Source organism: Phyllobates terribilis, unplaced genomic scaffold (assembly GCF_046119375.1).
Source record: "Phyllobates terribilis strain yellow unplaced genomic scaffold, ASM4611937v1 Scaffold_3__8_contigs__length_932513732, whole genome shotgun sequence".
Classification (NCBI taxonomy): domain Eukaryota; kingdom Metazoa; phylum Chordata; class Amphibia; order Anura; family Dendrobatidae; genus Phyllobates; species Phyllobates terribilis.
Genome location: NW_027362763.1, coordinates 49,103,723 through 49,128,874, shown reverse-complemented (window position 1 = coordinate 49,128,874; position 25,152 = coordinate 49,103,723). Strand labels below are relative to the sequence as shown.

The following is a 25,152-nucleotide window of genomic DNA, read 5'->3' as shown; positions in this document are numbered from 1 at the left end:
TCCTCTTAGACAGTGGAAGAACAGTGCTTCCTCTTAGACAGTGGAAGAACAGCGCCTCCTAATAGACAGTGGAAGAACAGTGCTTCCTCATAGACAGTGGAAGAACAGTGTCTCCTCATAGTCAGTGCAAGAACAGTGCCTCCTCATAGTGCAAGAACAGTGCCTCCTCATAGACAGTGGAAGAACAGTGTCTCCTCTTAGACAGCGGAAGAACAGTGTCTCCTCTTAGACAGTGGAAGAACAGTGCCTCCTCATAGACAGCGGAAGAACAGTGCCTCCTCATAGACAGTGGAAGAACAGTGTCTCCTCATAGACAGTGGATGAACAGTGTCTCCTCATAGACAGTGGAAGAACAGTGCCTCCTCATCATGCAAGAACAGAGCCTCCTCATAGACAGTGTAAGAACAGTGCCTCCTCATAGTACAAGAACAGTGCCTCCTCATAGACAGTGGAAGAACAGTGTCTCCTCATAGACAGTGGAAGAACAGTGCTTCCTCTTAGACAGTGGAAGAACAGTGCTTCCTCTTAGACAGTGGAAGAACAGTGCTTCCTCTTAGACAGTGGAAGAACAGCGCCTCCTCATAGACAGTGGAAGAACAGTGCCTCCTCATAGTGCAAGAACAGTGCCTCCTCATAGACAGTGGAAGAACAGCGTCTCCTCATTGACAGCGGGAGAACAGTGTCTCCTCTTAGACAGTGGAAGAACAGTGCCTCCTCATAGACAGCGGAAGAACAGTGCCTCCTCATAGACAGTGGAAGAACAGTGTCTCCTCATAGACAGTGGATGAACAGTGTCTCCTCATAGACAGTGGAAGAACAGTGCCTCCTCATAGACAGTGGAAGAACAGTGTTTCCTCATAGACAGTGGAAGAACAGTGCCTCCTCATAGACAGTGGAAGAACAGTGCCTCCTCATAGACAGTGGAAGAACAGTGCCTCCTCATAGACAGTGGAAGAACAGTGTCTCCTCTGTGAGGCAGTGACCGGGATCGTATACGAGGGACGTTATATATCCCCCAGAATGTGTACAGAGACCTATTAAATCCATTGGAGTGCATTGCAGTCACAGACACAGCTGCGGCTGCAATGCAGGAATGAAGGTGAGCAATGACCTGGTCAGACTACCTGGCTAAGGCAGATTATGTAAAATCCGGCAGGGCCTTCATTTCTTGGAGGAGGTCACAGGAGGCAGTGGGGCGGCCTCCTCTCTCCAACCCGGGTTTTCCAGTGGCTTTTGCCACAGGTCCTTTAAAATCCCTGCACTAAGGATTAGTGGTGTTCTATGTTGGAACCTGCTAGGAGGATACCTGGAAAGCTCAGCAGGATTGAGTGTGGATGAACCCACGCCTGGGAAGACTCTGCACCTGTCAGGCTCTGAGCAGCCCGGCGCGGCCGTTGCACCTGGCAACCGTTGTTTATGGACTCGCGTTAACCCGGCTGCGAACTGGAGGACTTTCTGTTTACCCGTGAGTTGCTGAATTAAAGCTGTTTATGTTGGACTTGTTTGGGTCACTGCCTCAGTTACTGCACGGTGTGAACACCGCCGCCCTACAGCTTGGTGGAGAATGCGGGCATTGTGACTGAGGCATACCCTCACCGGCAGCTGCATGACCACAATTTGGCCTGCCACCTTTCAGTTCCACCCCGTGGACAAAATGGAGGAGCTGTTAAAGCATCTGGGACTCGCCATGCAGCGACAGCAAAAAACAAACGAACTGTTGCTGCTACAGATTGCTGCCCTGCGGGAGACACCGACGGCGCCAGCCCTGGAACGTCGAGAGGCCTGGGACAAGGTTCGCTCAGCGTTGAGGAAGATGGAACCGGAGGACGACGTGAAAGCCTTCCTGACCATTTATGAGTGCACAGCAGAGCGGGAAAACCTACCAGCCGGACAGTGGGCAGAAGTGGTGGCTCCGTTCCTCGTCGGCGATGCCCAAAAGGCCTACTTCGACCTAAGTCAAGAGGACGCCCAGGACTACCAGAGGCTCAAAGGTGAGATCCTTGCCCGGCTGGGGGTCAATACATACATGAGGGCTCAGCGTGTGTTTTCGTGGGCCTATGTGGAGACCCGACCCGCCCGGTCTCAGGCTTATGACCTCCTACAGCTGGTAAAGAGGTGGCTCCAGCCTGAGACTTTGTCTCCAGCCCAGATGGTGGAGAGGGTGGTGGTTGACCGGCTGGTGAGGACTCTGCTAGCCGCTATCCAACGTTGGGTGGGGCAAGGGGACCCCGGCACACTTGAACAGGTGGTCAGCCTGATCGAGCCTTACTCGGCCACTCAGGACGTTATCCGGGACTCTGCCCCCTCGCGGCTGTCACGCCGATCCCTGCCAACCCAGGAGTCGGGAAAGGGGTCGCATCCCTCTGCTGGGGACAGTCTGCACCGTACCCGTGCTGAAGGGGAACCTCGGAGTGAGAGTGGCAGGAGACCGATTCCCTCCCAAACTGTTATAAAACCTAACAGTACCTCCACCCTTAGGTGCTGGCGGTGTCAGGGGCCGGGATATGTGGTTGCTAATTGTCCCCTGACTACGGAACCCATGGACTGCGGTTATAGCCGCCGGGTCTCAATGTGTGCCCAGACCGTCTGCACAGCGAGCGCCGACCCCCGGGACAGTGAACTCCAACTATGCCAGGTACTGGTTAATGGGTATCCCACGGAGGCCCTCCTGGACTCAGGGAGCCTCGTGACTCTGGTACATGGGTCGCTGGTGGCAGGAGACAACCCCAGTGGACGGCCAGTCGGGGTTGTGTGTATCCATGGGGACCTCCGAGAGTACCCAACTGCGGAGGTAGTTTTGTCCATGCCATGTGGAGACATAAAACATGTGGTGGGAGTGGTAAAAACTCTACCCTATGGGACTGTGTTGGGAAGAGACTTGCCCCTGTTCTGGACTCTGTGGAAAAACAAAATCCACTCTCCCCCGGTAAAATGTATTACAGACGCTGTACCCGACGAACCTGCCGTAGGGGTGTCCAACCTAGGGACAGAGTGTGACCCTGATAGGTTTCCCTGAGAGGTGCTGGCAGGAGAGGTCGAGGAGACCCCATCGATCCCCGAGCTGGAAGTGTCCCGGGACATGTTTGGGACGGCTCAGCTACAGGATCCCACCCTGACTCAGGCGCAGGAAAGGGTGGTAGAGGTAAATGGCGTAGCCCAACAGCCCAATGCAGATACTGTATTTCCACGCATGGTAGTCAACGGTGAGTTGCTCTATAGGATAGATAAGATCAGGGACGAGGTCGTGGAACTGTTGGTAGTACCTCAGTCGTACCGTCGGGTGGTTCTAGATTTGGCACACACACACTTGCTGGGTGGACACTTAGGGGTAAAAAAAAAGCAAGAACGTATCTTGCAGCGGTTCTTTTGGCCTGGGGTTTACGCAGAGGTCAAAAGGTACTGCGAATCCTGCCCCGAATGTCAGTTCACCTCACCCACCGCAAGTTTCCGTAGCCCATTGGTACCCCTGCCAGTGATAGAGGTACCTTTTGAACGGATTGCAATGGATTTGGTAGGGCCCATTGTAAAATCCGCCCGTGGCCACCAACATATATTGGTGGTCGTTGACTATGCCACCCGGTACCCGGAGGCTATACCACTACGCCACGCCTCAGCAAAACTGATTGCACGGGAGCTGTTTGCCATGTTCTGTCGCCTTGGACTACCTAAGGACATCCTGACGGATCAGGGGACCCCTTTTATGTCCAAAGTGACAAGGGAACTGTGCAAATTGCTAAAAATTAAACAATTACGCACCTCGGTGTACCACTCTCAAACCGACGGGCTAGTAGAACGGTTCAATAAAACCCTCAAGTCCATGTTAAAAAAGGTGGTTTCTAAGGACGGAAGGGATTGGGACATTTTGCTACCCTATTTGATGTTCACCGTCCGTGAGGTACCCCAGGCTTCCACAGGGTTCTCTCCCTTTGAGTTATTGTACGGCAGACATCCTAGGGGTCTGTTGGACGTAGCCAAAGAGACATGGGAACAAGAGCCGACTCCACATAGGAGTATAATTGAACACGTGGCTAGTATGCAGGACCGGATCGCGGCGGTCATGCCCATCGTGAAAGAGCATCTGTTAGATGCCCAGGCAGCCCAGAGGCGCACATATAATAAAAGAGCCAGAGTCAGGTCTTTTAACAAGGGCGATCGGGTGTTAGTACTGGTACCCACGGCCGAGAGTAAGCTCATGGCCAAGTGGCAAGGGCCATATGAGATTCGAGAAAAAGTGGGAGAGGTAAATTACCGGGTGTATCAGCCCGGAAGGAGGAAACCTGAGCAGCTTTACCATGTAAACCTGCTAAAGCCTTGGAAAGATCGAGAGTGTTTAGTTACAGACGTCACCCCTGGCATATCACCAGAGAGCTCTCTACCTTCAGCCAGGGAAGCGTCCGAGGGGGAGGTCAGGATAAGTGATGCCCTCACTAAACAGCAGCGACGGGAGGCTCACTCGCTGGTGCAGCACAATACCGATGTGTTCTCAGAGCTACCGGGTAGGACTACGGTTATCCAACATGACATTGTCTCCGAACCTGGGGTAAGGGTGCGAATAAGACCGTACCGGGTACCCGAAGCCCGGAGGCAAGCCATCACGGCTGAGGTAAAACAAATGCTTCAGTTAGGCGTCATAGAGGAATCAGGAAGTGAGTGGGCTAGCCCCATCGTACTGATTCCAAAACCAGACGGATCGTTACGCATCTGTAACGATTTCCGGAAATTGAATGAAGTGTCAAAGTTTGACCTTTATCCAATGCCCAGGGTGGACGAGCTGATTGAGAGACTGGGGCAGGCCCAGTACTTTACCACGCTCGATCTCACCAAGGGTTACTGGCAGGTACCTCTCACAGATTCGGCGAAGGAAAAGACCGCCTTCGTAACTCCGGAGGGTCTATACCACTATCTGGTCTTACATTTCAGGTTACATGGGGCCCCGGCTACATTCCAGAGGTTGATGGACATAGTGCTCAAGCCTCATCAGGAGTACGCGTCCGCGTATCTAGATGATATTATCATCTTTAGCACCGACTGGCATACGCACCTATCAAAGGTACAAGCGGTGCTGGATTCCCTCAGAGCCGCGGGGTTAACGGCAAACCCCAAAAAATGTGAGATAGGGCTAGAGTAAGCCCGATATTTGGGGTATGTGATAGGCCGAGGAGCTATCAAGCCCCAAATCAATAAAGTTGAGGCCATAGAAAACTGGCCTAAACCGTCAAGTACAAAACAGGTGAGGGCGTTCCTTGGCATCCTTGGGTATTACCGCCGGTTCATACCTAATTTTTCTGGGCGAACGGCAGCCCTGACCGATCTCTTGAAAGGAAAAAAATCGGTAATGGTTCGGTGGAACCCTCAGGCAGAAGAAGCTTTTCAGTCCATGAAGTTGGCCCTGTGTGGACAGCCGGTCCTCATCAGCCCCAACTTCAATGAAACCTTCATTGTACAGACAGATGCCTTGGAGGTAGGCCTAGGGGCGGTATTGTCACAAAAAGTGAATGGTGAAGAGCACCCGGTCACCTACTTGAGTAGAAAACTTGTCCTGGCAGAGAAAAACTATAGCGTGGTAGAGAAGGAGTGTTTTGCTATTAAGTGGGCCTTGGAATCGCTATGTTATTATTTACTCGGGCGTCAGTTCCGCTTGGTGACGGACCACTCACCCTTGGTATGGATGAGAAATGCCAAGGAGAGGAATGCGCGAGTCACCAGGTGGTTCATGTCACTGCAAAATTTCAGTTTCTCTGTAGAACATCGCCCTGGGAAGTTGCAAGCAAACGCGGATGCCCTGTCCTGGGCACCCTGTATGGCGGCAAATGTTCAACCCCACAAGTTTGAACAGAGGGGGGGGATATGTGAGGCAGTGACCGGGATCGAATACGAGGGACGTTATATATCCCCCAGAATGTGCACAGAGACCTATTAAAACCATTAGAGTGCATTGCAGTCACAGACACAGCTGCGGCTGCAATGCAGGAATGAAGGTGAGCAATGACCTGGTCAGACTACCTGGCTAAGGCAGATTAAGTAAAACCCGGCAGGGCCTTCATTTCTTGGAGGAGGTCACAGGAAGACAGTGGGGCGGCCTCCTCCCTCCAACCCGGGTTTTCCAGTGGCTCTTGCCACAGGTCCTTTAAAATCCCTGCACTAAGGATTAGTGTTGTTCTATGTTGGAACCTGCTAGGAGCAAAGCAGGATTGAGGGTGGCTGAACCCACGCCTGGGAAGACTCTGCACCCGTCAGGCTCTGAGCAGCCCGGCGCGGCCGTTGCCCCCGGCAACCGTTGTTTATGGACTCGCGTTAACCCGGCTGTGAACCGGAGGACGTTCTGTTTACCCGTGAGTTGCTGAATTAAAGCTGTTTATGTTGGACTTGTTTGGCTCACTGCCTCAGTTACTGCACGGTGTGAACACCGCCGCCTTAAACCTCATAGACAGTGGAAGAACAGTGTCTCCTCATAGACAGCGGAAGAACAGTGCCTCCTCATAGGTAGTGCAAGAACAGTGCCTCCTCATAGTGCAAGAACAGACCCTCCTCATAGGTAGTGCAAGAACAGTGCCTCCTCATAGACAGTGGAAGAACAGTGCCTCCTCACAGACAGTGCAAGAACAGTGCCTCCTCATAGACAGTGGAAGAACAGTGCCTCCTCATAGTGCAAGAACAGTGCCTCCCCATAGACAGTGGAAGAACAGTGCCTCCTCATAGACAGTGGAAGAACAGTGCCTCCTCATAGACAGTGGAAGAACACTGCCTCCTCATAGTGCAAGAACAGTGCCTCCCCATAGACAGTGGAAGAACAGTGCCTCCTCATAGACAGTGGAAGAACAGTGTCTCCTCATAGACAGTGGAAGAACAGTGCCTCCTCATAGACAGTGGAAGAACAGTGCCTCCTCATAGACAGTGGAAGAACAGTGCCTCCTCATAGACAGTGGAAGAACAGTGCCTTCTCATAGACAGTGAAAGAACAGTGCCTTCTCATAGACAGTGAAAGAACAGTGCCTTCTCATAGACAGTGAAAGAACAGTGCCTCTTCATAGACAGTGGAAGAACAGTGCCTCCTCATAGACAGTGGAAGAACAGTGCCTCCTCATAAACAGTGGAAGAATAGTGCCTCCTCATAGACAGTGGAAGAACAGTGTCTCCTCATAGACAGTTGAAGAACAGTGTCTCCTCATAGACAGTGGAAGAACAGTGTCTCCTCATAGACAGTGGAAGAACAGTGTCTCCTCATAGACAGTGGAAGAACAGTGTCTCCTCATAGACAGTTGAAGAACAGTGTCTCCTCATAGACAGTTGAAGAACAGTGTCTCCTCATAGACAGTTGAAGAACAGTGTCTCCTCATAGACAGTGGAAGAACAGTGTCTCCTCATAGACAGTTGAAGAACAGTGTCTCCTCATAGACAGTGGAAGAACAGTGTCTCCTCATAGACAGTGGAAGAACAGTGTCTCCTCATAGACAGTGGAAGAACAGTGTCTCCTCATAGACAGTGGAAGAACAGTGCCTCCTCATAGACAGTGGAAGAACAGTGCCTCCTCATAGACAGTGGAAGAACAGTGTCTCCTCATAGGAAGAACAGTATCTCCTCATAGACAGTGCAAGAACAGTGCCTCCTCATAGACAGTGGAAGAACAGTGCCTCCTCATAGACAGTGGAAGAACAGTGCCTCCTCATGGACAGTACAGGCATAGTGCTCTGTAACTAATGGCAGCATAATTCTTACAATCTTATTACCTGCAGCATCCACTAGGGGGCGTACACGGCATACATATTTATATCAGTTCTATAGAGGCAATAATATACATTCCTACAGTGTATAAATGATCCAGGACAGTAGCGCAGTACATTGCCAAAGCAAAATATTCCTTATAAAAAGGACGTTCTGGTGATATTGCAATACAGGAGAGCACTATTATAATGTGTCTTTCAGGCACTTAATAGTGTGATTAGCATGATTATAGTGCTCCCCCTACAGTCAGGGAAAGGTACTGCCTGCCGCGATGTGTTCTACCCACCCTCTATTATGGATCGTGCACCTTTATTGCACCGAAAGTGACTATTCCAGTATTAATCTCAAGTACTAGGTAACAATAGTGGGGGGACGAGCTCTCTTGATGTCCCCGGGGGTCTCAGAATGCCCTCTCACCACCCTAGCTGTTGGGCTGAGCAGCACTGAGATCCCGGACGTTTCACCTTCTCCTCGTCGAGGCCGTACTATTGATATAGATTGACCTCTAGTGGGACGTTTACCCACCTGCAGGGATGACGCCGTTCTTTATCCCATTAGTTTCTTGTATCCACGTGTCCTTGTGCACAATCTGGAGGAAAGAAGAAACGTACGGTCAGGAGCCGCTCATCACAGACAGAAGGAAGCAGGATTTTCTCTTATTGTTGCATAAAGCGTCACCTTGAGATCTTACTGATCTAGAGAACATCTTTCTAGGATGTAACCTGCTTTATCTCATATCATTTGCTCATCGGTCTCTTCTTTGAGAAGACCAACCATCTAAAGAACCAATTTCAGCAGCAATCATGGACGCCACACCCAGTGGGGTAAGCGCAGGTTACTAGCAGCTGGGGCAAGGCAAGTATTTTACACCCCCTAATCCATGGAGCAGAAGCTTTTTCTGAGTCATTTCCTTAGATCCAGTGTTAAACTCCTTTTCACTCAAGCAAATACTTATGTAATTATACTTAGACCCTCTATTCTTTTCTGCTTTTTGCTAAAATCCAACATAAACGTAAAAAACAAAAAGAACTATGCAAAAGTTTTAGGCAGGTGTCTGGCGCTAAGTATCTGTGGTCTATTCTAGATGCTGCTGTAACTTTAACTGTGTTATTTCCCCTAGTACTGCATGAGTTAATGTGTGAGTCTCCTCCCCCTAGTCTCTAAGTAGCCTCTCCTTCCACCAGGTGGTGCTGCTGATAGAGTTTCACTCTATACCTTGAAGCCCTGCTGTTTGTTGGTGCCACTGAAGTCCTTTCCTTTGAGATTGCGGTACCTTTGTTCTGTGGAGGAAGGTGAGGGGGGTTAGCACAGGGCTTGTGGAGGAGTTAGGGCTTAGGGTGGAGACCCGAAACTTCTCACCATCAGAGATACCCTGGGGTCAGGGCTATTCAGGGTTCCCAGTCTAGGGACAGACTAGTTTTCCCTGCTCACCCTGCCCGTATCTGCATTTTCCTCACCAGCATTCCCACTACACCGTTACATTATCAGCAGCTGTACCATTTTCCTTGAGTCACTATGTCTCAGACTGCCTCAGCTGATGCATTTTCTCGCCTGATTCAGACCATCTCTGAAGAGGTAGCTGGTCTGCGAACTCAGGCAGTGCAACAGCTGCAGCAAGTTGTTGGTTACCTGGCATCGGCTCATGCTCAGGCCATGCCAGAACCCCATGTCTCTCTTCCAGATACAGTAGGTTTTCTGGGGGGGACAAGACACATTTTTTGTTTTCCGTGAAGCCTGTAAGCTTTATTGCAGGCTCCGGCCCCGTTCATCTGGAAGTGAGGAACAGCGGGTGGGGATTATAGTCTCTCTTCTTAAGGGAGACCCCCAGACCTGGGCCTTCTCCCTCCCGGGCGACTCACCATCTCTGCGGTCTGTGGACAGGTTTTTTTCTGCCCTGGCTCAGGTGTATGGTGAACCTGATAGGGTGACCTTTGCCGAGTCTATTGTCCGTAAACTCAAGCAGGGAACACGGACAGTGGATCGGAGTTTCGGATATGGACGACAGGGAACACGGGCAGTGGAGGAGTACTGCTCGGAGTTTTGGAGATGGGCGACTGACACCCAGTGGAACGACCCAGCCCTCAAGAGTCAGTTAAGCTTGGGTTTGTCAGCTAGACTGCAAGACACTCTGGTTCAGTACACTGCACATGAGTCATTGGAGGCTGTGATGTCTCTAGCCATACGGGTTGACAGACGCCTGAGGGAGAGACTGAGACCTACTTTGTCTCCTGTTCCTATCCCTGCTGAGGAGACTATAGCCGATGAACCCAGGCAGTTGGGGGTAGTAGGTTCTCGTGTTAAACCTCCTGTGGCTACTGTTCCTCAAGTGGGTGGAGCTTGTTTTTTCTGTGGAAAATCTGACCATTTTATTAAGATTTGTCCACTTCGCTCCAAGACAACCATGCAATCTCAGAAGCAGCCTACCTCGGGTCGTTCGGGAGGAGAAGACCAAAAGGTTTATATTTCCTTCCTCACTAGGTCTCCGGTCACACTATCTGCCGAGGTTGTGGTGGGTGGTAAAACTGAGACTGTACCTGTACTGGTTGATAGCGGAGTGGGTGTCAATTTGATGGATTCTCGTTTTGCTCGGGTTCATGGTCTCGCCAGCAGTGCTTTAGTGAGACCCATTCCCATTGCTTCGATCGACTCAGTTCCTCTCAGCCAGAAGGTCCTCTCCCAAGTGGTGCGTAATGTGAACCTGAGCATAGGAACTCTCCACCAGGAGCTCCTGTCCTGTCACCTCTTGGAGAACCTGCCCACTCCCATTGTATTGGGCCTTCCCTGGCTGAAGAAACACAACCCGGTGGTTGACTGGAGGGCCAGAAAAGTTGTAAGTTGGGGGGCTTTCTGTGTGAGTAATTGCCTAGCTACAACTATTTCTACTGTACTGGTTGCATCAACTCCTACCCCACTACCAGAAGTGTTTGGGAGTGAGCCTGGAAAAGGGGGTGGAGTCCGGACTGCTCCTCAGATTACTGGTGGGTTTAGGCGTCGTTCCAGGAGGAGGGGCTGGGGAGGGACGGAGCTTCCTACTGTGCTCTCCAGGGGAGGGAGCACTGGGCCCCGAGGGGACACTGCTGCTGTTTGCCGTTCTGAGTGTGTGCCCTGTGACTGTAACCGCAGATGTGGAAATAAACATGCAGGTCCAGACCTGAGCGTGAATGAGTATGTGTGGGTGTTGTCCAAGCACGTCAAGTGGAGGCGTGCTGCTGGGGGTCCTAGCTCTGGAGTTATTGGTCCATTTAGGATATCGGCCATTTATAACCCTGTGTTATACCAACTCGAACTACCCCGAGTGTTGGAAACCGGTAACATTTTTCATATCTCGTCACTCAGGAAATGTGGACCTTTTCTGGACGTGTCCGGTTTCGAGTCCGGAGACCTCTCTTAAAAGAGGGGGTACTGTCACGTGCTGTCTGGCTTTAAGTATCTGTGGTCTATTCTAGATGCTGCTGTAACTTTAACTGTGTTATTTCTCCTAGTACTGCATGAGTCTCTGTGTGAGTCTCCTCCTCCTAGCCTTTAAGTAGCCTCTCCTTCCACCAGGTGGTGCAGCTGATAGTTTCACTCTATATGTGGAAGCCGTGCTGTGCAGCCCTGTTTGTTTGTGCCACTGAAGTCCTTTCCTTTGAAGTTGGGTACCTTTGTTCTGTGGAGGGAGGTGAGGGGGGTTAGCACAGGGCTTGTGGAGGAATTAGGGCTTAGGGTGGAGACCCAAAACTTCTCACCAGCAGAGACACCTTCGGGGTCAGGGCTATTCAGGGTTCCCAGTCTAGGAACAGACTAGTTTTCCCTGCTCACCCAGCCCGTATCTGCCTTTTCCTCACCAGTATTCCCCTACACCGTGACATCAGGTGTGGAAACAATGCTGCAAAGTGAGAAGCTTCCAATGTAGAAGTGTTAATAGTGTATTTGTATCAATTAACAAAATGTACAGCGAATGAACAAAAGAGAAATGTAAATCTCATCAGTATCTGGTGACTGCTCCTCGGTATCTGGTGACCACCCTTCACCTCCATCATCAGTATCTGGTGACCGCCCGTCACCTCCATCATCAGTATCTGGTGACCGCCCGTCGCCTCCATCATCAGTATCTGATTTGGAGACTCCAAGAGGAGTCACTTGAGAAAGAAACAACCATAGATCTTGAAACACTGTTTTCCAAGGGAACCAGTCACAGAGTATTGTGATAGAAGCATCATAGTAGTCCTTTTCGTAGTCAGGGTAGTGCTAGGGACTGGTTGGTCTAAAACTTGGTCAATGGTCAAAGCAAGACCAGGAGAGAACTGGGACAAGTCTACAGCTTTCTTCTGTAAGTGATTAAGGTGCGGTTGGCCCCCGGTTGATTTGTGAACCATTGCGAGAAGTTAACATGGCATTCTTAAGATGCACTAATCCTAATTAAGAACTTTGAACTTGGATAGGTTGACCATGTACAGGTCAAAGACCACTCTTTGGTGTCAATGCAAGTGAACGTACGTAGCTATGGCTGGTCAAGAGCAAAGGTAGTGGTCTAACAGTTATCAAGACCCTCATAGGCACTAGGACCTTGTCATATAATAGTGACGCTACCTACAACATGTTGTGGAAGGGAGAAGCCTCCTTTAGATATAGCATCACTGTAGTTTTCTGGAGGAACGGCCAGCCATCTTGGGTCCTGGTGGACCTCGTTAAGAGTTGGAGGTGGGCACAGTCCTCTGGGCTTTGGGAAGAAACTGAAAATCACTCTGTAACTGTTCTTTTTGCCAAGGGCAAGTTTCACTCCATGTGTAACCATTAAGCAGGGGAGGTACTGAAGAAGCCAGTAACTGCCAAGCATGATGTACCTCTCTGTACAAAAAAATACCTATTCCTTGTTTGCATCAAACAACCAATATCCATACCAAAACCTATACCAATGGATTGTCTATAACAGATAACCCTCATATGTCTTTTTTTCTGGAATTGGTAGTTTTTGGGGCAGAGTTGTGTGCATTATTGTAGAACACATGGCATGGAGCTGTGCAGGGCAGGAAGGGTTAATTTCAGTCCACTACATAAATTCCTCCCAAGGAACATAACGAGCCAATATTAGATTAACGTGCAGTAGCCAAAGGCCATAATGCGTCCATCCCTTCTCCGCGGCTCCCATTGTTTTAACGCGGTACATGTGCATTAGCTTATACAAATCCAACATGATAAATCGCTGTTCTTAAATTGATTTTCGGGAAACCCATCCCGCAGGAGCTTGTTCTCGTCTTCTGAAGACCCGTCGATTCCAGGGAACTTTTCAGTGTTTTGTGATTTCCAAGGTAGAAAGTTTCCTGCCAAACTATATGTGGAAACGAGGAGCCTGGAGATGTCTGATCAGGGCAATCTCAGGGATCATTGTAGTGGTAACGCCATAACTTTGCAGTAGGGGACGCTATGATGAAATGAGGGAATTTGAACCTGATCAGAGCCCAGCAGATGAGATGAGTTTTTTCACCAGTTGCTCTGCATAGGCAGCAATCAAGATGACAAAACTCCATTATACTGAGAGCTTTGTCATCTGGTTGGCCACACATTCACTGTGCCGGACACCAACTGGAGGCGGAAAAGTATGATAAAAGTTTGTGCTCCTTTAAAATGTGCACGCACTATGCCACTGGCCATTGATTACTTTCCATCTCCACTGGACACAATAATTAATTTTTACAACTTTGCCCACTAGGACCACCCACTTCTATGGAAAAAAGCAATGAGAGCTGCTGAAAAATGTTTAAAAAGTTGCAGATTTTTATGCAGAACAGACATGTGGCAAAATATTCATATTTATTTTATTTCATGCTTGCTGGCAAAAATTAGAGTAAATCTGATGGCCCACGATTGAATGACAAAAAAATTGCAGAAAGTTGCACATTTTTGCACAAACATGGGAAATACAAAAATGGAACATTTTTATTGCCACACATGTGGTGCATGCACCTTCATAAATTTCCCCCATAGTTTATAGACATCTTTAAATTTTGGTGAAAACGACTTGGATGGGAAAAACATACATGTAGCAAGGGAACCAAACAAGTGAATCAAGATAAGCCTTTCTTGTTATGGATGATAATGTGATACAAATGGAAGAGGAGGAGAACCACACAATAATATAGATAAACATTATTAAGCAGTACCACCGAGAAACATGCTGGTAGAGGCAGGGAGTGACCAAAGCCTGAGGAGAATCATCCTAGTATTTGGAGGCCCTAAGGGGAGTCACTTGAGAAAGCAACAGCCATAGTTCTTTAGAAACCTGCATAACTACTGGCGGGACTGCTCAACTACTGGCGGGACTGCTCAACTACTGGCGGGACTGCTCAACTACTGGCGGGACTGCTCAACTACTGGCGGGACTGCTCAACTACTGAGGGGACTGCTCAACTACTGAGGGGACTGCTCAACTACTGAGGGGACTGTACAATTATTGAGGGGACTGTACAACTACTGAGGGGATTGTACATCTACTGAGGGGATGGGATAACTACTGATATCACTAAACAACTACCGAGGGAACTGCGCAACTACCGAGGGGACTGAACAACTACTAAGGGGATTGATCAACTACTGAGAGACTGCAAAACTATTGAGGTGACTGAAAAAAGTACTGAGACTACTGTACTCTGACTGAGGAAAATGATCAACTACTGCAGAGACTATACAACTACTGAGGGTACTGTACAACTACTGAGGGCACTGTACAACTACTGAGGGGACTGTACAACTATTGATGGGAATGTACATCTACTGAGGCACCTGTACGACTACTGAGGGGACTGTACAACTACTAAGGGGACTATACAACTACTGAGGAGACTGTGCAACTACTGAGGGGACTGTACAACTACTGAGGGGACTGTACAACTACTGAGGGGACTGTACAACTACTGAGGGGACTGTACAACTACTGAGGGGACTGTACAACTACTGAGGACACTAAACAACTACTTACAGTACTGAACAGCTACTGAGGGGATTGTACATCTACTGAGGGGATGGGATAACTACTGATGTCACTATACAACTACCGAGGGGACTGAACAACTACCGAGGGGACTGAACAACTACCGAGGGGACTGAACAACTACCGAGGGGACTGAACAACTACAAAGGGGACTGAACAACTACTAAGGGGACTGATCAACTACTGAGAGACTGCAAAACTATTGAGGTGACTGAAAAAAGTACTGAGACTATTGTACTCTGACGAAAATGATCAACTACTGCAGAGACTATACAACTACTGAGGGCACTGTACAACTACTGAGGGCACTGTACAACTACTGAGGGCACTGTACAACTACTGAGGGGACTGTACAACTATTGATGGGAATGTACATCTACTGAGGGACCTGTACGACTACTGAGGGGACTGTACAACTACTAAGGGGACTATACAACTACTGAGAGGACTGAACAACTACTGAGGAGACTGTGCAACTACTTAGAGACAGAACAACTACTGAGGGGACTGTGCAACTACTGAGGGGGAACTGTACAAGTACTAAGGGAACTGTACAACTACAGAGGGGACTGTACAACTACTGAGGGGACTGTACAACTACTGATGCTGATGTACATCTACTGAGGAGACTGTACAACTAATGAGGAGGCTATACAACTAAAGAGGGGACTGTACAAATACTAAGCGGACTGAACAACTAATGATGAGACTGTGCAACTACTGAGAAACAAAACAACTACTGAGGGGACTGTGCAACTACTGAGGGCACTGTACGACTACTGAGGGGACTGTACAACTACTAAGGGGACTATACAACTACTTAGAGGACTAAACAGCTACTGAGGAGGTTGTGCAACTACTGAGAGACAGAACAACTACTGAGGGGACTGTGCAACTACTGAGGGGGGACTGTACAAGTACTGAGGGAACTGTACACCTACTGAGAGGACTGTGAAACTACTGAAGGGACAGAAGAACTACTGAGGGGACAGAAGAACTACTGAGCGGACTATACAACTACCGAGGGGACTGTACAACTACTGATGGGACTGTACAACTACCGAGGGGACTGTACAACTACGAAGGGGACTGTACAACTATGAAGAAGACAGTAAAACTACTTAATGGACTGTACAACTTCTGAGGAGACTGTACAACTTCTGAGGAAACTGTACAACTACAGAGGGGACTGTACAACTACTGATGGGAAAGTACATCTACTGAGGGGACTGTACAACTACTGATGGGAAAGTACATCTACAGAGGGGACTGTACAACTACAGAGGGGACTGTACAACTACAGAGGGGACTGTACAACTACTGAAGGGACTGTACAACTACTGAAGGGACTGTACAACTACTGAAGGGACTGTACAACTACTGATGGGAATATACATCTAGAGAGGGGACTGTACAACTAATGAGGGGACTGAACAACTAATGATGAGACTGTGCAACTACTGAGGGGACTGTGCAACTACTGAGGGGACTGTGCAACTACTGAGGGGACTGTACGACTACTGAGGGGACTGTACGACTACTGAGGGGACTGTACGACTACTGAGGGGACTGTACGACTACTGAGGGGACTGTACAACTACAGAGGGGACTGTACAACTACAGAGGGGACTGTACAACTACTGAGGTAAATGTACATCTACTAAGGGGACTGTACAACTACTGAGGTAAATGTACATCTACTGAGAGGACTGTACAACTACTGAGAGGACTGTACAACTACTGAGGGAAAAGTACATCTTCTGAGGGAAAAGTACATCTACTGAGAGGACTGTACAACTACTGAGGGGACTGTACAACTACTTAGGGGACTGTACAACTAATGAGGGGACTGTTTTCTCATAGACCTTGGTATCAATCCACTCCGCTCCTCCTGCCCTATAACATGCTGCCTGCAGACTGGACGGCATTTTGATGGTGTCAGGCTCCCTTTAAGCTGCTTGATACATAAATTGTTTGACCTCTGTATTATATTCACCTGGCCGTGATCATTACCTTACAAGAAGCAGAAATATCAACTTCAGACCTAGAAAAGTTAGCTGTATGCTGTGTGAAGTTATCCCTCAGCTCAGCTGTATCCTTCCTTCTCACAGGGTGGATACTCTGCCATCCACGTCCATGCTACCCTAGTGCTAGATATTAAGGATAGATGACAGTGACGATGACCGTGACGATATTTGTCAGCACTTGTGACTTACCACTTTCTTCAGCTCAGATTTCGGTCTTTCCTGTCGATTCTTGATGAAATTCACCTCTTTAGTCTTAAATCTGTGAAATAAAAAAAATTGTAAATGTTACATCATAAATTTTCAACTTCTTTTCAAACACTTATATTAGGTGCTATGAATAAGCAAATGTCTTAAGATACACCAGCATTTTGAATACATTGAGGTACAGTTCAAAGCATGGAAGCAATAAAATACAATGGTAAAGACAATGGAAGCTGACATTAGGATCTGCAATCAAGCATTTCAGTCTCCAGGGTCTTAAACGAGGGAAAAAACATTATGAAGGCATAATAATTTTATTTAATTCATGCTTCAATGCATTGTCCATCTTCCATACTTTACACTGCAGCTTTGGTTGCTAAGATTATCTACTAAAATTAAATGCCTATATGGAAGTCTATAGCACTGAATGGAGAGAAATACACACAGACAGCGACCTCTTCTGTGCATGTGTGAGAGAGGAGTCAGGAGGGTTCATGGTCCCAGGAGTAAGATAGGGTCGACTACAACAAATTCTCCATAGTGGAAACATCTGCGTTGGTACAAAGCTCCAAATATCCTGCACAGACATATATTTAAAGCTTAGCAATGCTGTTTGCAATCAATACCAGAGTAAGCTTATTAGATACTGTTAAGAACTGAAGGGAATGATCAGACACTATTTAGAAAGCTAGGATTAGACTAACATGGCTGCGATGAATCATATTGTACTCCAGAGCTGCACTCATATTGCATGCTCTGTTACGCTCCAGAGCTGCGATCAGTATTCTGCTGGTGGAGTCACTGTGTACATACATTACATTACTGATCCTGAGTTACATCCTGTATTATACTCCAGAGCTGCACTCACTATTCTGCTGGTGCAGTCACTGTGCACATACATTACATTATTGATCTTGTACTGATCCTGAGTTACATCCTGTATTATACCCCAGAGCTGCACTCACTATTCTGCTGGTGCAGTCACTGTGCACATACATTACATTACTGATCCTGAGTTACATCCTGTATTATACTCCAGAGCGGCGCTCACTATTCTGCTGGTTCAGTCACTGTGCATATACATTAGTTACATCCTGTATTATACCCCAGAGCTGCACTCACTATTCTGCTGGTGCAGTCACTGTGTACATACATTACATTACTGATCCTGTACTGATCCTGAGTTACATCCTGTATTATACCCCAGAGCTGCACTCACTATTCTGCTGGTGCAGTCACTGTGTACATACATTACATTACTGATCCTGAGTTACATTCTGTATTATACTCCAGAGCTGCACTCACTATTCTGCTGGTGCAGTCACTGTGTACATACATTACATTACTGATCCTGTACTGATCCTGAGTTACATCCTGTATTATACTCCAGAGCTGCACTCACTATTCTGCTGGTGCAGTCACTGTGTACATACATTACATTACTGATCCTGAGTTACATCCTGTATTATACTCCAGAGCTGCGCTCACTATTCTGCTGGTTCAGTCACTGTGCATATACATTAGTTACATCCTGTATTATACCCCAGAGCTGCACTCACTATTCTGCTGGTGCAGTCACTGTGTACATACATTACATTACTGATCCTGTACTGATCCTGAGTTACATCCTGTATTATACCCCAGAGCTGCACTCACTATTCTGCTGGTGCAGTCACTGTGTACATACATTACATTACTGATCCTGAGTTACATTCTGTATTATACTCCAGAGCTGCACTCACTATTCTGCTGGTGCAGTCACTGTGTACATACATTACATTACTGATCCTGAGTTACATTCTGTATTATACTCCAGAGTTGCACTCACTATTCTACTGGTGCAGTCACTGTGTACATACATTACATTACTGATCTTGTACTGATCCTGAGTTACATCCTGTATTATACTCCTGAGCTGCACTCAGTATTCTGCTGGTGCAGTAACTGTGTACATACATTACATTACTGATCCTGAGTTACATCCTGTATTATACTCCAGAGCTGCGCTCACTATTCTGCTGGTGCAGTCACTGTGTACATACATTACATTACTGATCCTGAGTTACATCCTGTATTATACCCCAGAGCTGCACTCACTATTCTCCTGGTGCAGTCACTGTGTACATACATTACATTACTGATCCTGTACTGATCCTGAGTTACATACTGTATTATACTCCAGAGCTGCACTCACTATTCTCCTGGTGCAGTCACTGTGTACATACATTACATTACTGATCCTGAGTTACATCCTGTATTATATTCCAGAGCTGCACTCACTATTCTGCTGGTGCAGTCACTGTGTACATACATTACATTACTGATCCTGAGTTACATCCTGTATTATACCCCAGAGCTGCACTCACTATTCTGATGGTGCAGTCACTGTGTACATACATTACATTACTGATCCTGTACTGATCCTGAGTTACATCCTGTATTATACTCCAGAGCTGCACTCACTATTCTCCTGGTGCAGTCACTGTGTACATACATTACATTACTGATCCTGAGTTACATCCTGTATTATATTCCAGAGCTGCACTCACTATTCTGCTGGTGGAGTCACTATTTACATCCATTACATTACTGATCCTGTACTGATCCTGAGTTACATCCGGTATTATATTCCAGAGCTGCACTCACTATTCTGCTGGTGGAGTCACTATTTACATCCATTACATTACTGATCCTGTACTGATCCTGAGTTACCCCCTGTATTATACTCCAGAGCTGCACTCACTATTCTGCTGGTGCAGTCACTGTGTACATACATTACATTACTGATCCTGTACTGATCCTGAGTTACATCCTGTATTATACTCCAGAGCTGCACTCACTATTCTGCTGGTGCAGTCACTGTGTACATACATTACATTACTGATCCTGAGCTACCTCCTGTATTATACTCCAGAGCTGCACTCACTATTCTGCTGGTGGAGTCACTATTTACATCCATTACATTACTGATCCTGTACTGATCCTGAGTTACATCCTGTATTATACTCCAGAGCTGCACTCACTATTCTGCTGGTGCAGTCACTGTGTACATACATTACATTACTGATCCTGAGTTACATCCTGTATTATACTCCAGAGCTGCACTCACTATTCTGCTGGTGGAGTCACTGTGTACATACATTACATTACTGATCCTGAGTTACATCCTGTATTATACTCCAGAGCTGCACTCACTATTCTGCTGGTGGAGTCACTATTTACATCCATTACATTACTGATCCTGTACTGATCCTGAGTTACATCCTGAATTATACCTCAGAGCTGCACTCACAAATGTGACATTTTGCAGACACCTGACTAGTAGGATATACCAGGAGAATGTAGAATGTAGAGTTATTTTCTGGTGTAATACATGCAGTATTGATGACACTATGATGTGGATATATCAGATACAATGTTATTTTGACGTCTGTAGTGAAATTTTTTGTTCAAAACAAGTCCCACCGATGACCTGCTGAACGGAGCGCCCCATCACCCTGGAGGTCTTTCCTGGGCTCCAACAGTCAAGGTACTAATTCCGCAAGATATATTACTAAGCCTTTGTGGACCTCACATACGACTCCTGAATCCCCCACAGCCATGAACATGAGAAGTCAGTTTGTTTCCATCCATTTGTCCACGGAAGCCCCATGCAGTTATATATGAAGCCTGGCAGATCGTCAGCGCTAATACACACCAGATGCATCTAATTTCCTGGTCCTGGAGCCTGGACTCGCAGAATTCAGATCCGGCACGCTGGAAATTCCAAGGGATGTTTTGCACTTTAACTGTTTAGTAATCAGAACATGCATAGCGCCAAAGGACATCCAACATGGCGGCTCACACAGTTCCGAAAAATGTCATCATACAGCTTTCATAGGGTCCAGAAGGTCTGATATACTTACTAGCCATGGCCATTACAGCGCGTGATGGGCAACGCATGACACATGGCGCCATTTCACACGCTGCTGAAAAATGGGGCTAATGACGTCAGGTGTCGTCAGCCGGGCTTCCCCATAATGCACTGCAGCTATCACATCACATGGGATATCACAAGGGGGGATATCACAACCAATAAAAAAAGATGTGGGCCAGCCAAGTAATGCAATTTTATACTTGTACAAAGTAGGAATAAGATGTTAGAGCACCCTGCTCTTTCCACAAAGGGATAGAAAAGGTCAAAATCAGATTGTGCTGTACTACTGCAGTGCTGACACTCATTGAATAAAGAAGTGAAGGCCATTGAGCGCTTCATGTTTCTCTTAAAGAACCGGAGGGCAGAGCAGGGTGAAAATTACTTACAGAAGGGAAAGTGTGCTGAAATAGAAAAGATCCCAGAGTGAGTAAAACAACCCACGAAGTACAAAATAAAGGATTAAGTACATAATATTAGAGAATATGTCGCCTACTTCCTAAAAAGAAACCGAAGATAGGTGCAGGGTAAAGAACATAAACAGCAGAAAGATAAACCCTAGCTGGTCTTTCACTGACTGGCTTCAACTACAGCAGTATGGCTGGACATCCAAATAGACTTTAACTAGCAGGAATTACCAGTAGGGGGAAAGTATATAAATCCGCACATGAAAGGTGATAGGGCAGACAAATGAGTAAATGAAAACACCATAAAAAAGACTGAAGCAAGGAGAACAGAAACTGCTGTGGCTTGGCTTTCAGAGAAGCCGCCACAGAGCACAGGCTCAAGATAAAGTGCTGACAAGTTGTTTTACAGTTTAAAAGTATGGGTGACAAAAAAACATACAGCAGATCAGTTGCTGCTGTACTTCAAGCGCCAAATCTCATGCTGGAAGGCTTCTCATCACTTGCAGCTGGGAATTATCACGAACTTTCTGACTGCCAAACAGTTGGGCAAAAGAACTCATCCTACATGCATAGCACGCCTCCTGAATTTAATTGCACTGTATTTCTTTCAGAAATATGCCCACTTGAGGAACGTGGTGGCCATTACTAGTAAGTGTCAGCGTATTTCAATTGTTCTTATGTGGGGAAACACACCCTCATGGCTTTGCAAAAACAGAATGGTCTTCCAAAGCGCCACCTAATTTGCAACGTTGCAACCCACTGGAATTCAATACTGCTTATGTTGTAGCATCTATACAAGCAGCGTAAAGTGGTGATGGACTGCATCATGCAGAAGCCATAGAGTGTGGGTTACTTTGAGATCTGTCTTTGGCATTGATGAGGGGTGCACGTTGCCTATTTATCATGGAAAAAACACTCACCAGAATGCAAGGGACGATGGAGTAAGAACAATATTGCACATATTCATCGCTACACTGTGTCTGTTGGGGACCATCAAGGTCAATGTAACATGTTGCAGGATTAGGAAGTAAAGGAGAAAGAGCAGAACAAGGAAGAAGAGAGAGAGAGAAGGCACAGCAGCAGGTTATGTGGAGGAGGCAGGGGACAGGGATGAAAGAGTGAAAATGACGATGACAATGCTAGCTTTGACAATCAACTGTTGCAGCAAGGTGATAAAAATAGACCCAACAGGGTGTGCGTGTTAGCCAGCTTGGCAAGCTGTATGATAGAATGTTGGTGGAGTGTAGTCATCCCATCAAGCAACAAGATGACTATTGAATAGGCACACTTTTAGATCCTCGCTATAAAAGAAAATTGGGGGAATTTTTTCCCGACTTTTGAAAGGGAGTCCAAGTTGCCTTATTACTATAAACTGTGTCATCTGCTCAACAAAGCTTTATTTGAACAGACGACTGTCGTCGAGACGACTGACTAGCAGACCCCTTTGCAATTCCCACAGGGACGACACTGCGCCGCCCATGACAGAGTTAAGACTACGAAAAATAGCAAGAAGAGGCCCAGTTTACTATGGGCATACTGTCATGTCCAGGCATGGAAAACCTAACATATGTGGAAAAGAATCACACATGGATAAGTGCAGACTTTCATTCACCTATGGCTGATGACAAAGATTAAATCGGCCATACCGTCTGCCTTTTCATTGACTGCCTTCTACACCTTTTTGCTGTCGGCGGTACCGATGGCCCTCACTCAACCAGGAATATACTCCCTGTCCAGCATTCTATCTATACTGTAATATTGCTGCTGCTGGGGCTGATGTTGCTGGCCCTAAACTGCCAGGTATCTCCTTGTCTGCTCTGTCCTATCTCTACTGTGTGTCTCTGGCTGCCCACCATGTTATATAGTGCTAAACTGTACTTATTATGAGAAACGTATTCTCTTGAGGGTAAGCAAACATCAATTAGCTCATAAAATAGGGCTAATTTTTTTAAAGGTGTGTTGACAACAAGCCATTGTTTCTTCACATTGAAAACAGCTAGCCTGTTCTTGATACCTAAAAAAGGGGATAATTTTTGAAATGCTTGATAAAACCTCTTTGTAATTGTTACTTTGAGAATAACAAACCAGCTATGGATACCAAAAAAAGGGATATTTTTTTCGCTCCTAGTTGATAAGCCATTACTTCTTCACAAAACAGGACACCTACTGTACTCTCCTGTTTTTGCTCCTTAAATAAAGGGATAATTTTTGGACAGATTGTAAAAAATCTTTAACTTCTTTCATTTAATAATGAAAAAAGCTCTTGAAACTCCTCATACGGGTAAAAAATGTTACACTTCCACAGTATCTTCAGTTTATACTACTTGTGTATAAACTCCAGCAAGGCAGGTGTTTATAATCAGCTCCAAAAAGTCATTATTTTTGGACTGTTTAAACAATACAAGTAGCCTACAAAGTCTGATACTGCAATGTGTGGTTATATAGGCTGCTGGTTACCACCAGTTACCATCCGTTTTCACCTAAAAAGCCATGTTTGAGAAAACTTCTGTAATCTAACCGAAGCATTACCTTTTAGGATTGCCTATCAATAAAAAGAATTTTACTTTGAAACTTGAAAAACAGAACGTTTTACAATTGAATCACGTGACTCACTGTTTACTTTTTAATATAACATAGCCAAAAATTAGTCAAAAATGTGTTTTTTGTCACCAAGAATTGTGCAGTGCAGAAAAGTGTCCCTAACACAGGGAGTATAACCCTGGCAAAACATTTCACATATGAACAGGAGTTGTGTGCCCAAGTACTTCATAACATACTGCCCATAGATGGCACAACAACTCCAAGATAGAGAGATAGATCAGATGGATAGATAGATAGATGATAGAGGATAGATAGATGATAGAGGATAGATGATAGATAATAGATAGATAATAGATAGATGATAGATAGATGATAGATAGATAATAGATAGATAATAGATAGATAGATAATAGATAGATAAATAGATGATAGACAGATAGATCAGATAGATAAAAAGACATGACATGATAGACACATAGATATTGAAATATGATTTTAAAGATAGAATGATCTATAGATAATCTTTGCATTTATCTTTATATTTGTAACCTACTTTTTGCAGAAGGAGCAGGCCAGTAACATTATGGCTGAGACAAGAACTGCATTCACCAGGATGAGCACCGATGAGGCTGCACTTCCCCGTCCATAGATGTAATACAATAAGTGGTCTGTAGAGGGAGCCATGGGACCACAATCCAGAGGTTTTCTGCAGACAAGAAGAAGCATGAGTCAAGAGATAAACCCAGACTACAGTGAGCACAGGAGAAATGAAGACATGTCTGTGAGAAGAGCATGGTATAGAGTACACAGCACTGGACCAGAACGCAATCTAAAATAATCTGCATGTCCTATACTAAGGGTATGTGCACACTAACCGTACTGTCAGCTCTAGGAACACAGTATACTTTATGCTGCGTCCAAAGCGCTGGACGCAGGTGAATCCGCATGTGTTCATTGAACCATGCGGATTCACTGCATTCAATACATTGTAGTGATCTAATTTCTCTTGCGGAGACTAGCGACTCCACTAGAGACATAGACATGCTGGGGTCTGGAAAGAGGCACCGCATGTCCGTGTCCGCAGGTGAACCGCAGGTGCACGGAGAAGCATAGTGGGCATGGGATTTCTACAATAACACGCAGCGGCTCCTGACCGTCTGCACATACCCTAACAATACACAGCAGGAGCTCAGCCCTCACAGACAAGACACTCAGAAGAGAAGATGTTATGCCACTTCTGTGTGTATGAGGGTCAATTCTGTGTGTGAAGCCGATGACACTTTACACGTTATCAGAGCATGGCACAGTGAATGACACCGACTCTGCAGACTTCAACTAGAACATATGTTTACTCTGCACAGACACAGAGCT

The 25,152-nt window shown here is 46.5% G+C and overlaps 1 protein-coding gene across 1 annotated transcript in view; it reads right to left on the bottom strand.

Annotated features, from left to right (window-relative positions):
• The window catches only part of LOC141258764 (uncharacterized), a 183,594-nt gene that overhangs the window by 82,806 nt on the left and 75,636 nt on the right, over positions 1-25,152 (bottom strand). Inside the window, exons 2-4 of the mRNA XM_073673869.1 lie at positions 24,335-24,487; positions 16,909-16,978; positions 8,248-8,311 (exon numbers count right to left, since the gene is read on the bottom strand). Of these exons, the coding sequence (XP_073529970.1) occupies positions 8,248-8,311; positions 16,909-16,978; positions 24,335-24,465 (265 nt within the window). The 5' untranslated portion in view covers positions 24,466-24,487. The remainder of the gene's footprint in view (positions 1-8,247; positions 8,312-16,908; positions 16,979-24,334; positions 24,488-25,152) is intronic.